General features: G+C 37.1%; 1 protein-coding gene across 4 annotated transcripts in view; it reads right to left on the bottom strand.

Moving 5' to 3' along the window:
- Nucleotides 1–18,133, bottom strand: part of RUNDC3B (RUN domain containing 3B) — a 154,959-nt gene that overhangs the window by 12,385 nt on the left and 124,441 nt on the right. For all 4 annotated transcript variants that reach the window (XM_043588759.1, XM_043588761.1, XM_043588760.1 and 1 more), the window contains one exon: nt 11,974–12,095. In XM_043588759.1, the coding sequence (XP_043444694.1) occupies nt 11,974–12,095 (122 nt within the window). The remainder of the gene's footprint in view (nt 1–11,973; nt 12,096–18,133) is intronic.

The following is an 18,133-nucleotide window of genomic DNA, read 5'->3' as shown; positions in this document are numbered from 1 at the left end:
TAAAAAGGAATAAATCATCGATACACAGAACAATTTGGATAGATCTCAGGGGAGCTATGCTCAGTGAAAATAAAAATGCCAATCCCAACAGTCTATATACTGTCTGATTTACAAGTTCCCTTCATAACTTCATGACAAAATTATAGTAATGAAGAACAGACTGGTGTTGGCCATGGGTTAGGGAAGGGGCAGAGATAGGGCAAGGCTGGGAAGGAAGTGGGTATGATTACTGAAGGGCAGTACAAGGGACCCTGGTGATGATGTAACTATTCTGTATCTTGACTTTAGCGATGTATACACACACCTGTACACGGGATAAAACTGCACAAAACTAAAAACACACAGTGATGAATACATGTAAGTCTGAATGAAATCACTGGATCATACCATCAGTTTCATGGATGTGATGCTGTACTATAGTTTTGTAAGATGCCACCACGGAGGCAAACTGGGTGAAAGGTACACGGATCTTAAGTGCATTTGAATCCACACTCACCTCAAAATAGAAAGTTAAATTTTAAAAAGGATAGCTAGAGAAATTCCTTAAAATATGATAAGCAGTGAGGGAATAGTGCAGAATGTTAAGGAATGCTAAATGAGCAGAATAATCTTGTGCATTTATATTTTTGTACTGCTTAAGTATTTCTTCAGGGTAAATTCCCAGATGTGTGACTGCTGGCTTAGAAAGTAAAAGCATGTAACTTTACATTAACTTGGGGAAGACTTAAAGTATTTTTTTCCATTTCCTTGTGTCTACTTTTATGTCCCTTCAGGATGGTTTATAGCTCTCCTCTTACTAGGAATAAATTTAACACTAAATGTGCAAACTCTAAATATTTTATCTTTTCTGTTGCTATTTAAAATGTCACCCCCCACACACACACACTAACAGAGTCTCTTACTGATTATTGTTTGTACATGTAAAAGCTAATGATTTCTGTATAATTTTATATTTTGCTACTTCATATAACTACTTTTATTGTCTAAGTATTATTTCTCTTGTTTTCCAGGTTCATGCCATCATCTGCAAAAATCCAACTCTCCTGTCTCTAGAAGTTTCTTCTTTAAATGTGCTAACTACTACCTCTAGTATAACATTAAACAGTGGTAGAATCAATCTGGTATCTTAGTATTTCCTCATTAAGTAAGATGCCCGCTTTGGGACAGAGACATTCATACATACTCATGGAAAAGAACTATTATTTAGTTCTTTTTCCTTAAATGTGTCACACAATGTTGAATTCTGTTCAGGGCTTTTTTGTCATCTGTGGGGGCAACCTTTTCTATCTTAGACCCATTATTATGGTATTATATTAATAGATTTCATAATATTGAATTAAACTTACATTCATGGGTTAAATGTGCATGGTCATTGTATACCATTTCTTTTTGTGTGGCTAAGATTCTGTTAACTAATATATTATTTAGAACCTTTATATCAATATAAGTGATACTGGGCTATAATTTTTTATTTTTTAATTTTTCATACTGTATCAGATTATATTTATCCCCTACACTTTTATTTGTGCTTTCTGCCTTTGTTATTAAATTAGCTAGGTCTCTAATTTGTTAATTTTAAAAGAAAAATGATTTGTTCATTAATTACATCTGTTTTTCTATTCTTTATCTCAATTTGTGGTTTTATCTTTATTATTTTCTTCATTGGCTTTTTTATTTACTTTGTTTTTCTTGCCATATTGGTCTGGGAAACTTGATTCATTTATTTTCTTTCTTTTTAATGAAAAGGTATATATATAAAAATTATACACTTTCCTCTGATTGGCTTAAATAAATCTCACAAAGTGCTATGATGAGTTTTTATTGTCATTTTTTAGAAATGGGTAATTTCAGCTTTTCTTACTTGCTGTTTCTTTTTCTACAGGATAACAAGTCTTACTTTCTGTTTTAACTTCATATTATTTGGAATGGTTTGTAGTTTTGTTCTAGTTGTTACCTTTATCCTTTATACAACTAGAGAGGTGTAATGCTAATCTCATCCTCTTCCCCTTATGAATTACTCGATCTTTTTGCCTAGAAGCCCTGAGTATGTTTTTTTTTTTACTGCCCAATTGTTTTAATACCATATGTCTTGGAGGTGATTAATACTGTTTAATTTTCTCAGGCACTTTGTCAGCCCTGTCAATTTGTAGATTTTAGTCTTTTATTTCCAGATATTTTTCTCGGATTAGAGATTCAGTATTAGTTCTGCTCCACTGTTTTATCTTCCTCAGTGACTTCACTGATAGATCTTCTTTGCTTGCCTTCCAATTCAAACACTTCCTGACTCATTTTACTTCTTTCTTCATTGCATTTTCATTCTCTTGGTTCCTTTCCTGCTTTTCTTCAGTGTTCTTTATTAAGTCTCTTTCAAATCTATTCTTTAGACAGCTTATTCTTTAATATTTACTTCTGATATAATTTTGCCTTTTTCTACATTTCTTTCCAGAGTGTAATCAACTACCAATTCATTTCTTTCTGTTTCTGGAACATTTCTGTTCCTAGTTTTTGACTTCTAATTTAAAATGTTTTTATCCTATCTTTATTTTTTTTTTTTTATGAAATTTATTGACAAATTGGTTTCCATACAACACCCAGTGCTCATCCCAAAAGGTGCCCTCCTCAATACCCATCACCCACCCTCTCCTCCCTCCCACCCCCCATCAACCCTCAGTTTGTTCTCAGTTTTTAACAGTCTCTTATGCTTTGGCTCTCTCCCATTCTAACCTCTTTTTTTTTTTTCCTTCCCCTCCCCCATGGGTTCCTGTTAAGTTTCTCAGGATCCACATAAGAGTTAAACCATATGGTATCTGTCTTTCTCTGTATGGCTTATTTCACTTAGCATCACACTCTCCAGTTCCATCCACGTTGCTACAAAAGGCCATATTTCATTTTTTCTCATTGCCACATAATATTCCATTGTGTATATAAACCACAATTTCTTTATCCATTCATCAGTTGATGGACATTTAGGCTCTTTCCATAATTTGGCTATTGTTGAGGGTGCTGCTATAAACATTGGGGTACAAGTGCCCCTATGCATCAGTACTCCTGTATCCCTTGGATAAATTCCTAGCAGTGCTATTGCTGGGTCATAGGGTAGGTCTATTTTTAATTTTCTGAGGAACCTCCACACTGCTTTCCAGAGCGGCTGCACCAATTTGCATTCCCACCAACAGTGCAAGAGGGTTCCCGTTTCTCCACATCCTCTCCAGCATCTATAGTCTCCTGATTTGTTCATTTTGGCCACTCTGACTGGCGTGAGGTGATACCTGAGTGTGGTTTTGATTTGTATTTCCCTGATGAGGAGCGACGCTGAACATCTTTTCATGTGCCTGTTGGCCATCCGGATGTCTTCTTTAGAGAAGTGTCTATTCATGTTTTCTGCCCATTTCTTCACTGGGTTATTTGTTTTTCGGGTGTGGAGTTTGGTGAGCTCTTTATAGATTTTGGATACTAGCCCTTTTTCCGATATGTCATTTGCGAATATCTTTTCCCATTCCGTTGGTTGCCTTTTAGTTTTGTTGGTTGTTTCCTTGGCTGTGCAGAAGCTTTTGATCTTCATAAGGTCCCAGTAATTCACTTTTGCTTTTAATTCCCTTGCCTTTGGGGATGTGTCGAGTAAGAGATTGCTACGGCTGAGGTCAGAGAGGTCTTTTCCTGCTTTCTCCTCTAAGGTTTTGATGGTTTCCTGTCTCACATTTAGGTCCTTTATCCATTTTGAGTTTATTTTTGTGAATGGTGTGAGAAAGTGGTCTAGTTTCAACCTTCTGCATGTTGCTGTCCAGTTCTCCCAGCACCATTTGTGAAAGAGGCTGTCTTTTTTCCATTGGATGTTCTTTCCTGCTTTGTCAAAGATGAGTTGGCCATACGTTTGTGGGTCTAGTTCTGGGGTTTCTATTCTATTCCATTGGTCTATGTGTCTGTTTTGGTGCCAATACCATGCTGTCTTGATGATGACAGCTTTGTAGTAGAGGCTAAAGTCTGGGATTGTGATGCCTCCTGCTTTGGTCTTCTTCTTCAAAATTCCTTTGGCTATTCGGGGCCTTTTGTGGTTCCATATGAATTTTAGGATTGCTTGTTCTAGTTTCGAGAAGAATGCTGGTGCAATTTTGATTGGGATTGCATTGAATGTGTAGATAGCTTTGGGTAGTATTGACATTTTGACAATATTGATTTTTGCAATCCATGAGCAGGGAATGTCTTTCCATTTCTTTAAATCTTCTTCAATTTCCTTCAGAAGCTTTCTATAGTTTTCAGCATACAGATCCTTTACATCTTTGGTTAGATTTATTCCTAGGTATTTTATGCTTCTTGGTGCAATTGTGAATGGGATCAGTTTCTTTATTTGTCTTTCTGTTGCTTCATTGTTAGTGTATAAGAATGCAACTGATTTCTGTACATTGATTTTGTATCCTGCAACTTTGCTGAATTCCTGTATCAGTTCTAGCAGACTTTTGGTGGAGTCTATCGGATTTTCCATGTATAATATCATGTCATCTGCAAAAAGCGAAAGCTTGACTTCATCTTTGCCAATTTTGATGCCTTTGATTTCCTTTTGTTGTCTGATTGCTGATGCTAGAACTTCCAACACTATGTTAAACAGCAGCGGTGAGAGTGGGCATCCCTGTCGTGTTCCTGATCTCAGGGAAAAAGCTCTCAGTTTTTCCCCGTTGAGGATGATGTTAGCTGTGGGCTTTTCATAAATGGCTTTTATGATCTTTAAGTATGTTCCTTCTATCCCGACTTTCTCAAGGGTTTTTATTAAGAAAGGGTGCTGGATTTTGTCGAAGGCCTTTTCTGCATCGATTGACAGGATCAGATGGTTCTTCTCTTTTTTTTGTTAATGTGATGTATCACGTTGATTGATTTGCGAATGTTGAACCAGCCCTGCATCCCAGGAATGAATCCCACTTGATCATGGTGGATAATTCTTTTTATATGCCATTGAATTCGATTTGCTAGTATCTTATTGAGAATTTTTGCATCCATATTCATCAGGGATATTGGCCTGTAGTTCTCTTTTTTTACTGGGTCTCTGTCTGGTTTAGGAATCAAAGTAATACTGGCTTCATAGAATGTGTCTGGGAGTTTTCCTTCCCTTTCTATTTCTTGGAATAGCTTGAGAAGGATAGGTATTATCTCTGCTTTAAACGTCTGGTAGAACTCCCCTGGGAAGCCATCTGGTCCTGGACTCTTATTTGTTGGGAGATTTTTGATAACCGATTCAATTTCTTCGCTGATTATGGGTCTGTTCAAGCTTTCTATTTCCTCCTGATTGAGTTTTGGAAGAGTGTGGGTGTTCAGGAATTTGTCCATTTCTTCCAGGTTGTCCAATTTGTTGGCATATAATTTTTCATAGTATTCCCTGATAATTGTTTGTATCTCTGAGGGATTGGTTGTAATAATTCCATTTTCATTCATGATTGTATCTATTTGGGTCATCTCCTTTTTCTTTTTGAGAAGCCTGGCTAGAGGTTTGTCAATTTTATTTTTTCAAAAAACCAACTCTTGGTTTCGTTGATCTGCTCTACAGTTTTTTTAGATTCTGTATTGTTTATTTCTGCTCTGATCTTTATTATTTCTCTTCTTCTGCTGGGTTTAGGCTGTCTTTGCTGTTCTGCTTCTAGTTCCTTTAGGTGTGCTGTTAGACTTTGGATTTGGGATTTTTCTTGTTTCTTGAGATAGGCCTGGATGGCAATGTATTTTCCTCTCAGGACTGCCTTTGCTGCGTCCCAAAGCGTTTGGATTGTTGTATTTTCATTTTCGTTTGTTTCCATATATTTTTTAATTTCTTCTCTAATTGCCTGGTTGACCCACTCATTCGTTAGTAGGGTATTCTTTAACCTCCATGCTTTTGGAGGTTTTCCAGACTTTTTTCTGTGGTTGATTTCAAGCTTTATAGTATTGTGGTCTGAAAGTAAGCATGGTACAATTTCAATTCTTGTATACTTATGAAGGGCTGTTTTGTGACCCAGTATATGATCTATCTTGGAGAATGTTCCATGTGCACTCGAGAAGAAAGTATATTCTGTTGCTTTGGGATGCAGAGTTCTAAATATATCTGTCAAGTCCATCTGATCCAATGTCTCATTCAGGGCCCTTGTTTCTTTATTGACCGTGTGTCTAGATGATCTATCCATTTCTGTAAGTGGGGTGTTAAAGTCCCCTGCAATTACCACATTCTTATCAATAAGGTTGCTTATGTTTATGAGTAATTGTTTTATATATTTGGGGGCTCCGGTATTCGGCGCATAGACATTTATAATTGTTAGCTCTTCCTGATGGATAGACCCTGTAACTATTATATAATGTCCTTCTTCATCTCTTGTTACAGCCTTTAATTTAAAGTCTAGTTTGTCTGATATAAGTATGGCTACTCCAGCTTTCTTTTGGCTTCCAGTCGCATGATAAATAGTTCTCCATCCCCTCACTCTCAATCTAAAGGTGTCCTCAGGTCTAAAATGAGTCTCTTGTAGACAGCAAATAGATGGGTCTTGTTTTTTTATCCATTCGGATACCCTATGTCTTTTGGTTGGCGCATTTAATCCATTTACATTCAGTGTTATTATAGAAAGATACGGGTTTAGAGTCATTGTGATGTCTGTATGTTTTATGCTTGTAGTGATGTCTCTGGGACTGTGTCTCACAGGGTCCCCTTTAGGATCTCTTGTAGGGCTGGTTTAGTGGTGACAAATTCCTTCAGTTTTTGTTTGTTTGGGAAGACCTTAATCTCTCCTTCTATTCTAAATGACAGACTTGCTGGATAAAGGATTCTTGGCTGCATATTTTTTCTGTCTAGCACCCTGAAAATCTCGTGCCAATTCTTTCTGGCCTGCCAAGTTTCTTTTTTTTAAAAAAAAATTTTTTTTTTCAACGTTTATTTATTTTTGGGACAGAGAGAGACAGAGCATGAACGGGGGAGGGGCAGAGAGAGAGGGAGACACAGAATCGGAAACAGGCTCCAGGCTCTGAGCCATCAGCCCAGAGCCCGATGCGGGGCTCGAACTCCCAGACCGCGAGATCGTGACCTGGCTGAAGTCGGACGCTTAACCGACTGCACCACCCAGGCGCCCCATGGCCTGCCAAGTTTCAAAAGAGAGATCAGTCACGAGTCTTATAGGTCTCCCTTTATATGTGAGGGCACGTTTACCCCTTGCTGCTTTCAGAATTTTCTCTTTATCCTTGTATTTTGCCAGTTTCACTATGATATGTCGTGCAGAAGATCGATTCAAGTTACGTCTGAAGGGAGTTCTCTGTGCCTCTTGGATTTCAATGCCTTTTTCCTTCCCCAGTTCAGGGAAGTTCTCAGCTATGATTTCTTCAAGTACCCCTTCAGCACCTTTCCCTCTCTCTTCCTCCTCTGGGATACCAATTATGCATATATTATTTCTTTTTAGTGTATCACTTAGTTCTCTAATTTTCCCCTCATACTCCTGGATTTTTTTATCTCTCTTTTTCTCAGCTTCCTCTTTTTCCATAACTTTATCTTCTAGTTCACCTATTCTCTCCTCTGCCTCTTCAAGCCGAGCTGTGGTGGTTTCCATTTTGTTATGCATTTCGTTTAAAGCGTTTTTCAGCTCCTCGTGACTGTTCCTTAGTCCCTTGATCTCTGTAGCAAGAGATTCTCTGCTGTCCTGTATACTGTTTTCAAGCCCAGCGATTAATTTTATGACTATTATTCTAAATTCACTTTCTGTTATATTATTTAAATCCTTTTTTTTTTTTTTAATTTTTTTTTTCAACGTTTATTTATTTTTGGGACAGAGAGAGACAGAGCATGAACGGGGGAGGGGCAGAGAGAGAGGGAGACACAGAATTGGAAACAGGCTCCAGGCTCTGAGCCATCAGCCCAGAGCCTGACGCGGGGCTCGAACTCACGGACCGCGAGATTGTGACCTGGCTGAAGCCGGACGCTTAACCGACTGCGCCACCCAGGCGCCCCTAAATCCTTTTTGATCAGCTCATTAGCTGTTGTTATTTCCTGGAGATTCTTCTGAGGGAAATTCTTCCGCTTGGTCATTTTGGATAGTCCCTGGCGTGGTGAGGACCTGCAGGGCACTTCCCCTGTGCTGTGGTGTATAACTGGCATTGGTGTGCGGGGCCGCAGTCAGACCTGATGTCTGCCCCCAGCCCACAGCTGGGGCCAGTCAGACTGGTGTGTGCCTTCTCTTCCCTTCTCCTAGGGGCGGGATTCACTGTGGGGTGGTGTGGCTCATCTGGGCTACTTGCACCCTGCCAGGCTTGTGATGCTGGGGATCTGGCGTATTAGCTGGGGTGGGTAGGCAAGGTGCACGGGGGCAGGAGGGGCAGGCTTAGATCGCTTCTCCTTAGGTGTTCCACTTCAGGAGGGGCCCTGTGGCAGCGGGAGGGAGTCAGATCCGCTGCCGGAGGTTTGGCTCCGCAGAAGCGCAGAGTTGGGTGTTTGCGCAGAGTTGAGTGTTTGCGCAGAGCGAGCAAGTTCCCTGGCGGGAACTGGTTCTCTTTGGGATTTTTGCTGGGGGATGGGCGGGGGAGATGGCACTGGCGAGCGCCTTTGTTCCCCACCAAACTGAGCTCTGTTGTCAGGGGGCTCAGCAGCTCTCCCTCCCTTTGTCCTCCAGCCTTCCCGCTTTCGGAGCAGAGCTGTTAACTTATGACCTCCCAGACGCTAAGTCGCGCTTGTTGTGGGAACACAGTCCGCCCGGCCCCTCCGCTTTTGCAAGCCAGACTCGGGGGCTCTGCTTGGCGAGCGAGCCGCCCCTCCGCCCTGGCTCCCTCCCACCAGTCCGTGGAGCGGGCACCGCCTGCCGCCCTTCCTACCCTCTTCCGTGGGCCTCTCGTCTGCGTTTGGCACCGGCGACTCCGTTCTGCTAATCCTCTGGCGGTTTTCTGGGTTATTTAGGCAGGTGTAGAAGGAATCTAAGTGATCAGCAGGACGTGCGGTGAGCCCAGAGTCCTCCTAAGCTGCCATCTTGCAAAACCCCCGACTTTATCCTATCTTTAAATGCTTGTTTGAAGATACTGAATAAAATCGTATGGTTGTATTACAGGATTTTTTTTTTCCTCCTTCACTATTGTTTTTCTAGCAGAGGGTTTTATCAGAATTGTTTTCCGCAATTTAGACATTTAAAAAAAACAGTAATTTTGTACACATAGGAAGTCTAGCTGATTTGATTGGTTGGTTAAACTTTTCATTCAAGAGCAGCCTCCTGTGTCAGTGTATCAAAGCAGTTTCCTAATTGTATGGCTTTTATGGAGGTGGAGAGGGGAAGGATGCTATGAGTGGAAAGGATGTGTGTCCTTCAAGTTTTACAATTTTTTCTTTAGTTTTACACAATCCTAAATGAAGTCCTTTTTGTTGTTGGGTTTCAGTTGGTGAATTTATTCTTTTTTTTTTTTATCATTCTATTAGATATTTGGGTATGGAAAGTCTATAAATAATATTTCATCTGTTATTTAACCTTGAATTCTTAAAGCCAAAACTTGTCTGTGTGTGTATGTGTGTTTACACATTTTATTTTTTAGAGTAGTTTTAGGTTCATAGCAAAAGTAATAAGCAGAATGTACAGAGACTTTCCGTATCTCTATACAAAGCCTCTCCCATTATGAACATCCCCCACCAGAGTGGTACATTTGTTACAAACGATAAACCCTACACAAACATATCATTATCAAGCAGGGTTCACAGGTTACATTAGGGTTCACTTTTGGTGCTGCACATTCTATGGGTTGGACCAATTTATAAGGACATGCATCCACCATTTTACTATCATACAGAGTAGTTTCACTGCCCTAAAAATTCTCTATGATTCACCCAGTCATCACTCTTCTATATGTTTATTTTTATAGTATAAAAATTACCCATTATTAATCATGACCTATTGCTGTTAAAATGACTATAATTATAAATTGATTAAAATACTAAATAAATGTGTCTTTTACATTGAGAGTCATCACAAGTAAATCCACTACTGGATTAATTTTTAAAATATACATATTCTAAATTGTGACAGTGAACTCAGTTTACTCTCTTCCATTTACATTAAGTGCCATTAGGATACTCTATTATGCTATCTTTATTATCCACATCATCAAAAAAAGATTCATATGTAGTCAGTACACAGTATTTACAAAACTATCAATACAGACTTAAGGCCCTCTGAGAACATTTCAACAACTCTTAAAAGAAGCAGAACATTCAGCTTAACAAAATTTCCCATTGCCTGAGCCTTCTTGTTACCTGAATTTTTACTTTATACTATCCACACCTTGTACCTCACATTCTAAGACATTCATTCATTATATACTTATTCTATCAAAAAACATTTAATAATTGTCTATTATGTGACAGGCTCTAGTAACACACTGGTGAAAAATATGGGTAAGTTTCCCTACCCTCATGAAGCTTACATTTTAGTGGCGAGTTAGAGACAAGAATCATAACATAACACAGGGCAATGTGATAGAGTGTCTGGAGTGGGTGGATATGGAAATGGGGATGGTTATTTAAAGCATGGTAGTCAAGGAAAACTTCTTTAAAGAGATATTTCAACAGAGATCTGATAAGGAGGTTACCATTCAAAGACTTTAAGAAAGAAGATCTAGGGCAGTGGGAAAAGCAATTGCAAAGAGTGGAGGCAGGAACCAGACTGAAGGAACAGCTAGGAAGTCAGTTTGCTGGGGTGCAGGGAGCAAGCAAAAGAATGGTATGAGGTAAGGCAGAAGTTGGCAAAGACATGATCATATGGGAGGCCATGATAAGCAGTATAGATTTTAATGTGATTGTCATCGAGACCACTGGAGAACTTTAAGTTTGGGTATAATATTTTCTGACTTACATTTTCTAAGAACCCTGACTACTATATGGAGAATGGACTGCGAGGAGACAAGAATGAGAGAGGAAAGACCAAAGAAAAAGCTGTGGCAGCAGTCCATCCAAGAGGCTTGCTCCATGTGACTTAGACTAGGGTTATAATAGTGAAGAAGATGAGTCAATGTAGACAGCATGTGTTGTATGGGGAGCAGACAAGACTTGCTGATGAACTGACTTGGAGTTGTAAAGGGTAGTAGAATCTAGTAAGACATATGGTAGCGCCATTTACTGCAATGCAGAAGACAGGGAAGAAACTGGAGACACAGAGGAGTGCAGGTTCCCCTGCAGTAAGGAACTCTTTCCCTAGCCCTCACCTCACTCACACACACTGGCAGAAGGAGAACTGGGTCACAGAGATAAAAGATGTGAGCACCATATCACACCAGCACCACTTGTCCAACCCAAAGTTCTAGAGTCACAGCCCTAGCATACGCTAGGGATAGGAAAGAAAATAACTTGCAATCAACTAAGCTACTGAAGCTTAAAAATACATAGGCTGAGTCTTAGAAAAGAAATGTGGTAACGAAAATGACCTGAAAAGTTTTGGAATTGAACCAAGATGTGGTCCAGGAAGATGCAATACAAGGGAAAGAGGGGTTGACAGAGCACAGCTGAAAGCAGTAACAGGAAAAAATAAAACTCTTACATCTATTCCCCAAGGTTTTCAGAATACTTAATAAATGAGGAACCAAAAGTGACTTGAGAACGAGGAAGTGGTCAGTTGTATCAAAGCTGCTGTAAAGTTTAAAACGATGAAGACAGAGAAGTGACTTTCGAATTGCAATATGGCAGGGGCTGACCACCTTGATAAGTCATTTTAGTAAGCTGTAGAGACACAAAAGCCGAATCAGCATGGGTTAAAACAAACAAACAAACAAAAACACAACAGGACAGGAAGCGAGGGAAATAAAAGGAAAAATTACAATCTTCTGAGAACATGAGCCACAAACACATGAGAAAAAAACAAAAAACCAAAAAACAATACCAGACCTTTTAAAATCATAATGGCACTTTCGTTCCTAGCATCCTTCACAGAAATGCCACTACTGTTCAACATTCTGCAACCAAAGCATACATAGTGCAGGAAAAACTAATTTCCAACTAAATTTTTCTTTTCTTACCTTCAGTGATTAAATTTAATGTGTCTTGTTTTCCATCTCCTTCTTGTGAATGACTTGGATCCAGCGAAGTCTGAGAAAGGCTAACTTCAGCTGATAACTGGTCAAGACTTTGATAACTTTTTCTGTAAAACAAGAGTGAAATACTACTTGGATTTCTTCTCACAAAAAAATAATTTCTAGAGATATTCTTCAATGTTTTTCTTCAATTTACTGAGTTTTGGTTTATTTCTCCACAATTTTCCCCCCTCAACTCTGTCTCTATTGTGGCTGCAATATGATCTCCATTATACTTTTCTCTCTACCCTCTTTGGAGGTCTCTGGGATTGATCAACTAAAAAAGAAAAACAGTTTGTCAGACTAATTTAAACCCTTACACAAATTTTTGATTATTTAGCTGCTTAGAAAATGGAGACTTTCTGGTTATTATCAATTTTCTTTTCTTTTTTAGTAGGCTTCACACCCAGGCTGGAGCCCAGTGTGGGTCTTGAACTCACAACTCTGAGATCAAGACCTGAGCTGAGATCAAGGGTCAGATACTTAACCACTAAGCCATCCAAACACCCCTGGTTATTGTCAATGTTCAAAGGAGTGGAAAATCTACAGATTACTCTTAATGTAGAAACCAAAATGATATAACTTAATAATGATGTATTATCTCTCAGGCACTTCAAAATTCACCAATGTCTTGATATTCTTATGGATGCTTTTACATAAGAGTAATTACAAATTACCATTACAAATTCCTCTAATTTAGAAGTTTAAAAATCTTGGATTATAAAATGGGTGTTTATGTTAATATACTATGAAGATAACTAATTTTCTTCCCTCATGTATTTCCTACTGTGATTTCGATTTTCATTAAACAAATTAAGAGAAATGAATTGTAACAGAGGAAAAATTCCATTATATATGGAAACTTAATAAGGTTTATTATTAAACTTTCCTCATATTTCTTTTGTCAAGATAAAAACAACTCAAAAGACTTAGGCAGTTTTGGTGTTATTGACACATTGACAAGAGAATGGAATTCAATATTATTTCCAAATATATCTGATCCAGGAAAAATAGTATGTTTTTCAGGTTTAATATCTATTACCCAAGGTAGCCAAACCCTAACTAATTTCCTAGAAATGTCATATATTCTATGATAACATTACAGGAGAGTATATGTAATTTAAATGATCTATTCCAGAGCTATTCTCTATTCAGACACAGAAGAGTAAACTTACAAATTTATTTAAAGGAGAATCTATTGTAGGAAACTTCTGATAACTGTAATACATAAAATATATTATGAGCTATACAACATGTAATAAAGAAGGATAGCCAATATTTATATAATGCTTCCCACTATATAGGTACTGTCCCTACATGTTTATATAGATTAATATATTTACTCCTCACAAATACTCTAAGAGGTTGGAATTATACTGTTCCCAACTTATAGCAGAGTTAACCAGGGCACAAAGAGACTAGATTTGAACCTCATAGCCTGGCTCTAATTCTGTCTCATTAACCTCTATGCTATCTCCTTTCCTACTACAGAGAGAGAAAAAAAACGTTTTCTGTTTTATTAGAAACCCTTCCTAGGTTTCAAACAGTTTGCTTGCAGAGATTGACCACGTCAACTACACTGTATGTAATCGTATCACTGAAAATTTCACTTGACTTTCATTAAAACTGTATTTCTTTAGCTATACAAGAAAGCAGGGAACACAGGAATTCAATAAAGGAAGTTATAAGTAAGTTTCTTTTCCAAATTATTTTTCTGTGCCTAATAGGTAGAAGGCCTGTCTTTAAATGGCTTTAAGGGAGTTTCTGACACTGGTCTTTCATCATTAGAAACTTGATAAAAAGTTACTATTATTAAATTTAAAAAATTATAAAAATATTTACAAACAACAAAGTACCTAGTAGCAAAACAAACATCAAATTAATTAGAAAATTATAAGGACTGAGAGCTTGACAGCACACATTTATAGAAATCAAGTACTGTCACTACTTGAGGGGAGGAAAGCCTGCAAAAGTCTATAAAAGCAATCTCTGGTAAAAGCAAAACAAAATGAGCTTTCTGCGTGAACTATTTAAGTTCCTTTTAGATATCATATTTCCAAATCCAAAGTGATTATGGACACTTTCTAACCTCTAATTTGTTACACTTAGTAAACAATCTTTCAGTTTACAGGCTTCACTTAACCAATTGTCAATGAACATAGAAATAGAATTTGGTAGACAATGACTTCTGAAGCAGTATAAAAATGCCTAGGCAAAATTAGGCACCTGAATCAAAAGATATTAAGAACAGTACCATGTAATATCTTCCTTGCATGAAAATGATTACAGATCTACCAGCTGGGAGAAATCTGGTTTAGCTGTTTGTAGTAATGACCAAGAAAGGTTTTCCACATTCTTACCTGAGTTCCAATGCAACTGGCGCTCCACCTGACAAACATGTTGCCATGGAGTAAACTGTCTATGGGAGTTCTGTCTTTAAAAGGTCACCACTAAGTCCTATTTTAGAATTCTAGACTCATTAACATCATACTGTAAAATTGAAATGTAACCCACCAAACACATCAAGCCCATCAACAGTCTAAGTCTACTTTCCAGAAGTGAATTTTTCAAGTAGAAATAGCTTACTTATTCAAAATAAGAACCCCAGATAGTAAGACAGGAGTTATGTCATAAGCATCTGGGATATAAAGAAAACCAAAAACCAAAAACCAAAAAACAGAACATTGCATTCAATATCTAATTACTTAAAATTTTAAATCACTCAAATCCCAACTTGTATACAAAGAATTTGAACACGAAATAAAGGCAAATTAAAAGGAAACTGAGTAGGCCTGAATTCACTTATGAATAAATTTTCTACAGTCTTAGACTTCATATCAATGATCAGAAGTAATGATATCGATAATCTGTATCACCTATTTGCCCAAGAGATATACAGAAGTCAGTAATAACTTACATTATCTCATAGTCATTGGGCAAGAGAGTATTAGGCTCAGGAGGAGACACTTTCCACACGTAGAAAATAACAAAACAAAGATACATACACTATATACACAGAGGCACATACGTGTGTGCATGGAGCCAGAGATAGGCTGTTCTTTTTATTCTTGGTTTGATTTTCATAGAAATGTGTTTAAAAAACAAAACAAACATTTCCTATAGTAGAATACTGAAATACTTTTAAACTACTAAAATTAATGGAAGGATGCAAGGGAGCCTGAAAGGGAAGGCTGTATGCGAGTCAGGTCAATGCAAAATTTATAAGCTGTAAAAGATTTTTGCAGTCTCAATGCTTTGGGGAGTCCTACTCCAAAAATACTGGAAAGATTCACATAAGAAGACCCTATAAGACATTTGAAGTAATTATACCTACTTATCAGCAGTCATTCAAAAATGTTAGCCTAAAGAGTAGATCATGAAGGGCATATAAAAGCTCATAATTCTTAATAATTTTGTGAATGACAGCCCAAATGAAAATGATAAATTTACAAGACAAAAAAGCCTAAGTAGAAAATAAAAAGATGATGATAATGAATCTGATCTTTAGGGATGGAAATGGGTGGGTTAGGCAATAATCTAACAAGATTATATAATATAATAAAATTATATAACCTGTATCTAATAAGCTCATGTGACCTAGACTTAACATATAAATATAAATAAACATTAAAATAGGAACAAATTGGAAATAAAAAAGTAATCAAATGCTCTCCAGGTGTGTGTTAAGGGAATGTGCTTACATATTTATTGTTGAGTTTTTACAATCAGCCTATAATGCTTGAAACATTTTTAACAAGATATCTCTAATGTTTGAAATAAAGGAAAAGATAGAAAATCTAACATAATTAATATTACCAGGTCTAAGTAATCAAGAAAACAATGGAAATGATACTTCTAAAGCTTTATTAACAGTACAATAAATGAAAATAAATGTAAAATCTTCTACTATGCAAAGGATTTCTTCCATGAGTAGATGACAACATAGCTAAGTTACCCAATCACTCATTTTAAGAAATGTCTGCAAGACCAAGAAATTGATCAAGTCAAATAGCACCTTCTCAGTCTTTTCAAAGCTAATTCAGCAAATCTCCTAGAGAAATACAGTTATCATATTTTCTTAGCAGGAAATTATAATTATAATACATACAATGACTACTTATATGGTCAATTTCTTTCTCCGAATTATCAAGAGCACTAATGTTCCTTATTAAGAGATTCTGGCCACTTTGATAATAATTTGTAGGTTCTCAAAAATGTTTGTTAAACTACTGAAGATATTGGTCAAATTAAGAGGAATTAATGATGAGGTTAGTTCAAGAACTTTAGCTTATATTACAAATTTGAGAACAGCAAAAACTAATCCTGAGAAAAGCTATGATGTTTCAAACATGATTTATACAGCACCACTCTAATCTGAAAATCCAAAGTCTCCATTTTTACATTAAAAAGTTGCATTAAAAAGATTATTTGTTCAGAATATCTGGGGATTTGCTGGTCATTTTAATTTTACATAGGTTTTACAAACTCTCTAAGAAAGGAGAGCTTGGGACAGTGGGTGGGTGTATATTCTCCAAACATGGAAGACACAAGGTTATCTGAGAACATAAAAAAAAGACTATACAGAGTATAAAAGATTTCGTGAGAAGTATTAGATGCCAAGCAACTTATTACTCATTTGAACAGGAATTAGCCCCAGTATTACATGTGCAGAAGGTAAGAGGAGGTATTGCTTAGTGTTGTTACACATCAAGTAGGGTAGCAGGGATTACTTTTAAATCCTGACCTTACACTCTAGGTCCAGTGATCTCCATACTACACCCGCAAACATTTTGCATACTAGCTGCAAACATTTTGTTCAGGAATAGGGCCATCTAAAGGCAATAACAACATCTACAGTAAGGCCAGATTAAAGGATGATGCTGAGAAAGAGCTAATGAGTAAGTAGCTGAGTCAAGGAGTATAAAATCGGGATCCACGTCAAACAGTTTCACTACTTTCTTTTATGATACTCCAATTACTTTTGCTGCTGCTATAATACTTTGTAAAAGCTAGTCATTATTACCACATACAAAGGTAAACTTGAAGTAACTCTTCCATTTAGACTCACTGGTTCCTCAATAGGTAGCTCTACAGGAAGCCAGGGCTACAAACACATCTTTTTGGCTAAAATATTTTACCTTGTACTACCTAAAGTAACAATGTGGATATTGTAGTAAAAAAGCGTATTACTAGTCTTTTAACTTGTCAGGAGTTAATCTTTCAATATTTTTATAGTTATAAAAGCAAGAGTATCTTGTATGTTATATAGAAATAAGAACCAAGTATTAAAATAGATTCAGTTTTTTTATCATATATCAGAAATATGAATAAACTAATATTTTTATTACTTACATACATTATAGAAAAATAAAATTATATACCAGTATAAGAAGATATACTGTAGTTATTCAAATTTTTCATAGGGGTATATAAGGGAACTAGATCCCAATCCATGAAAGCTTCAGTCAATACCTTGAATCATGGGTTAGTAGATAATGAAAACAGTTCTAATGATTTATTCTGTAAATAATCTGCTCACTCTTCCTTATCTCTAGCAATCAGTGAAACCAACAAGCAAAAAAGGCAACAGAAGCTCAAATTTATTTTGAGTATTCCCTCTGATAAATGAAAAAAATCACATAGTAAACAGGCGGAAATTAAGTCTATGCTGAAACAATCCCTGTAGAAATGCCTAGCTACTAACTACCTAGTGAAAAGCACCCTAAGAAGCACAAATGGAAGTGGGTAACTCTACCAGTGAAGTGTAAATACAAGAACTCTAAAAGAAGAGTAGAGAAACAAAGAAACAAACAAAAAAAGAGGGAGGCAGGCAGGGAGGGGAGAAGAAAGGAAAGAGAAGAAAGTGGGGGGGAGGAGGAAAGGGAGAGAACAGAAGGGGATGGAGGGACAACGGGGAAATAATTAGAAAATTAGCTGAAGATAGGAAAATAAAGATAACCAAAAAGTTATCAAGATGGACAAAATGTCTAAAAGCCAAAAGAAGGTCATACAAAATTTAAGTTCAAAACGAAGATACCATAAAGGAATGCAGCCTAAGATTTGGCAGATTTCTCAACATTGCAACACTCTGACTTAATGAAATAGT

Source organism: Prionailurus bengalensis, chromosome A2, assembly GCF_016509475.1.
Source record: "Prionailurus bengalensis isolate Pbe53 chromosome A2, Fcat_Pben_1.1_paternal_pri, whole genome shotgun sequence".
Lineage (NCBI taxonomy): Eukaryota > Metazoa > Chordata > Mammalia > Carnivora > Felidae > Prionailurus > Prionailurus bengalensis.
This window is presented reverse-complemented; position numbering and strand designations above follow the sequence as displayed.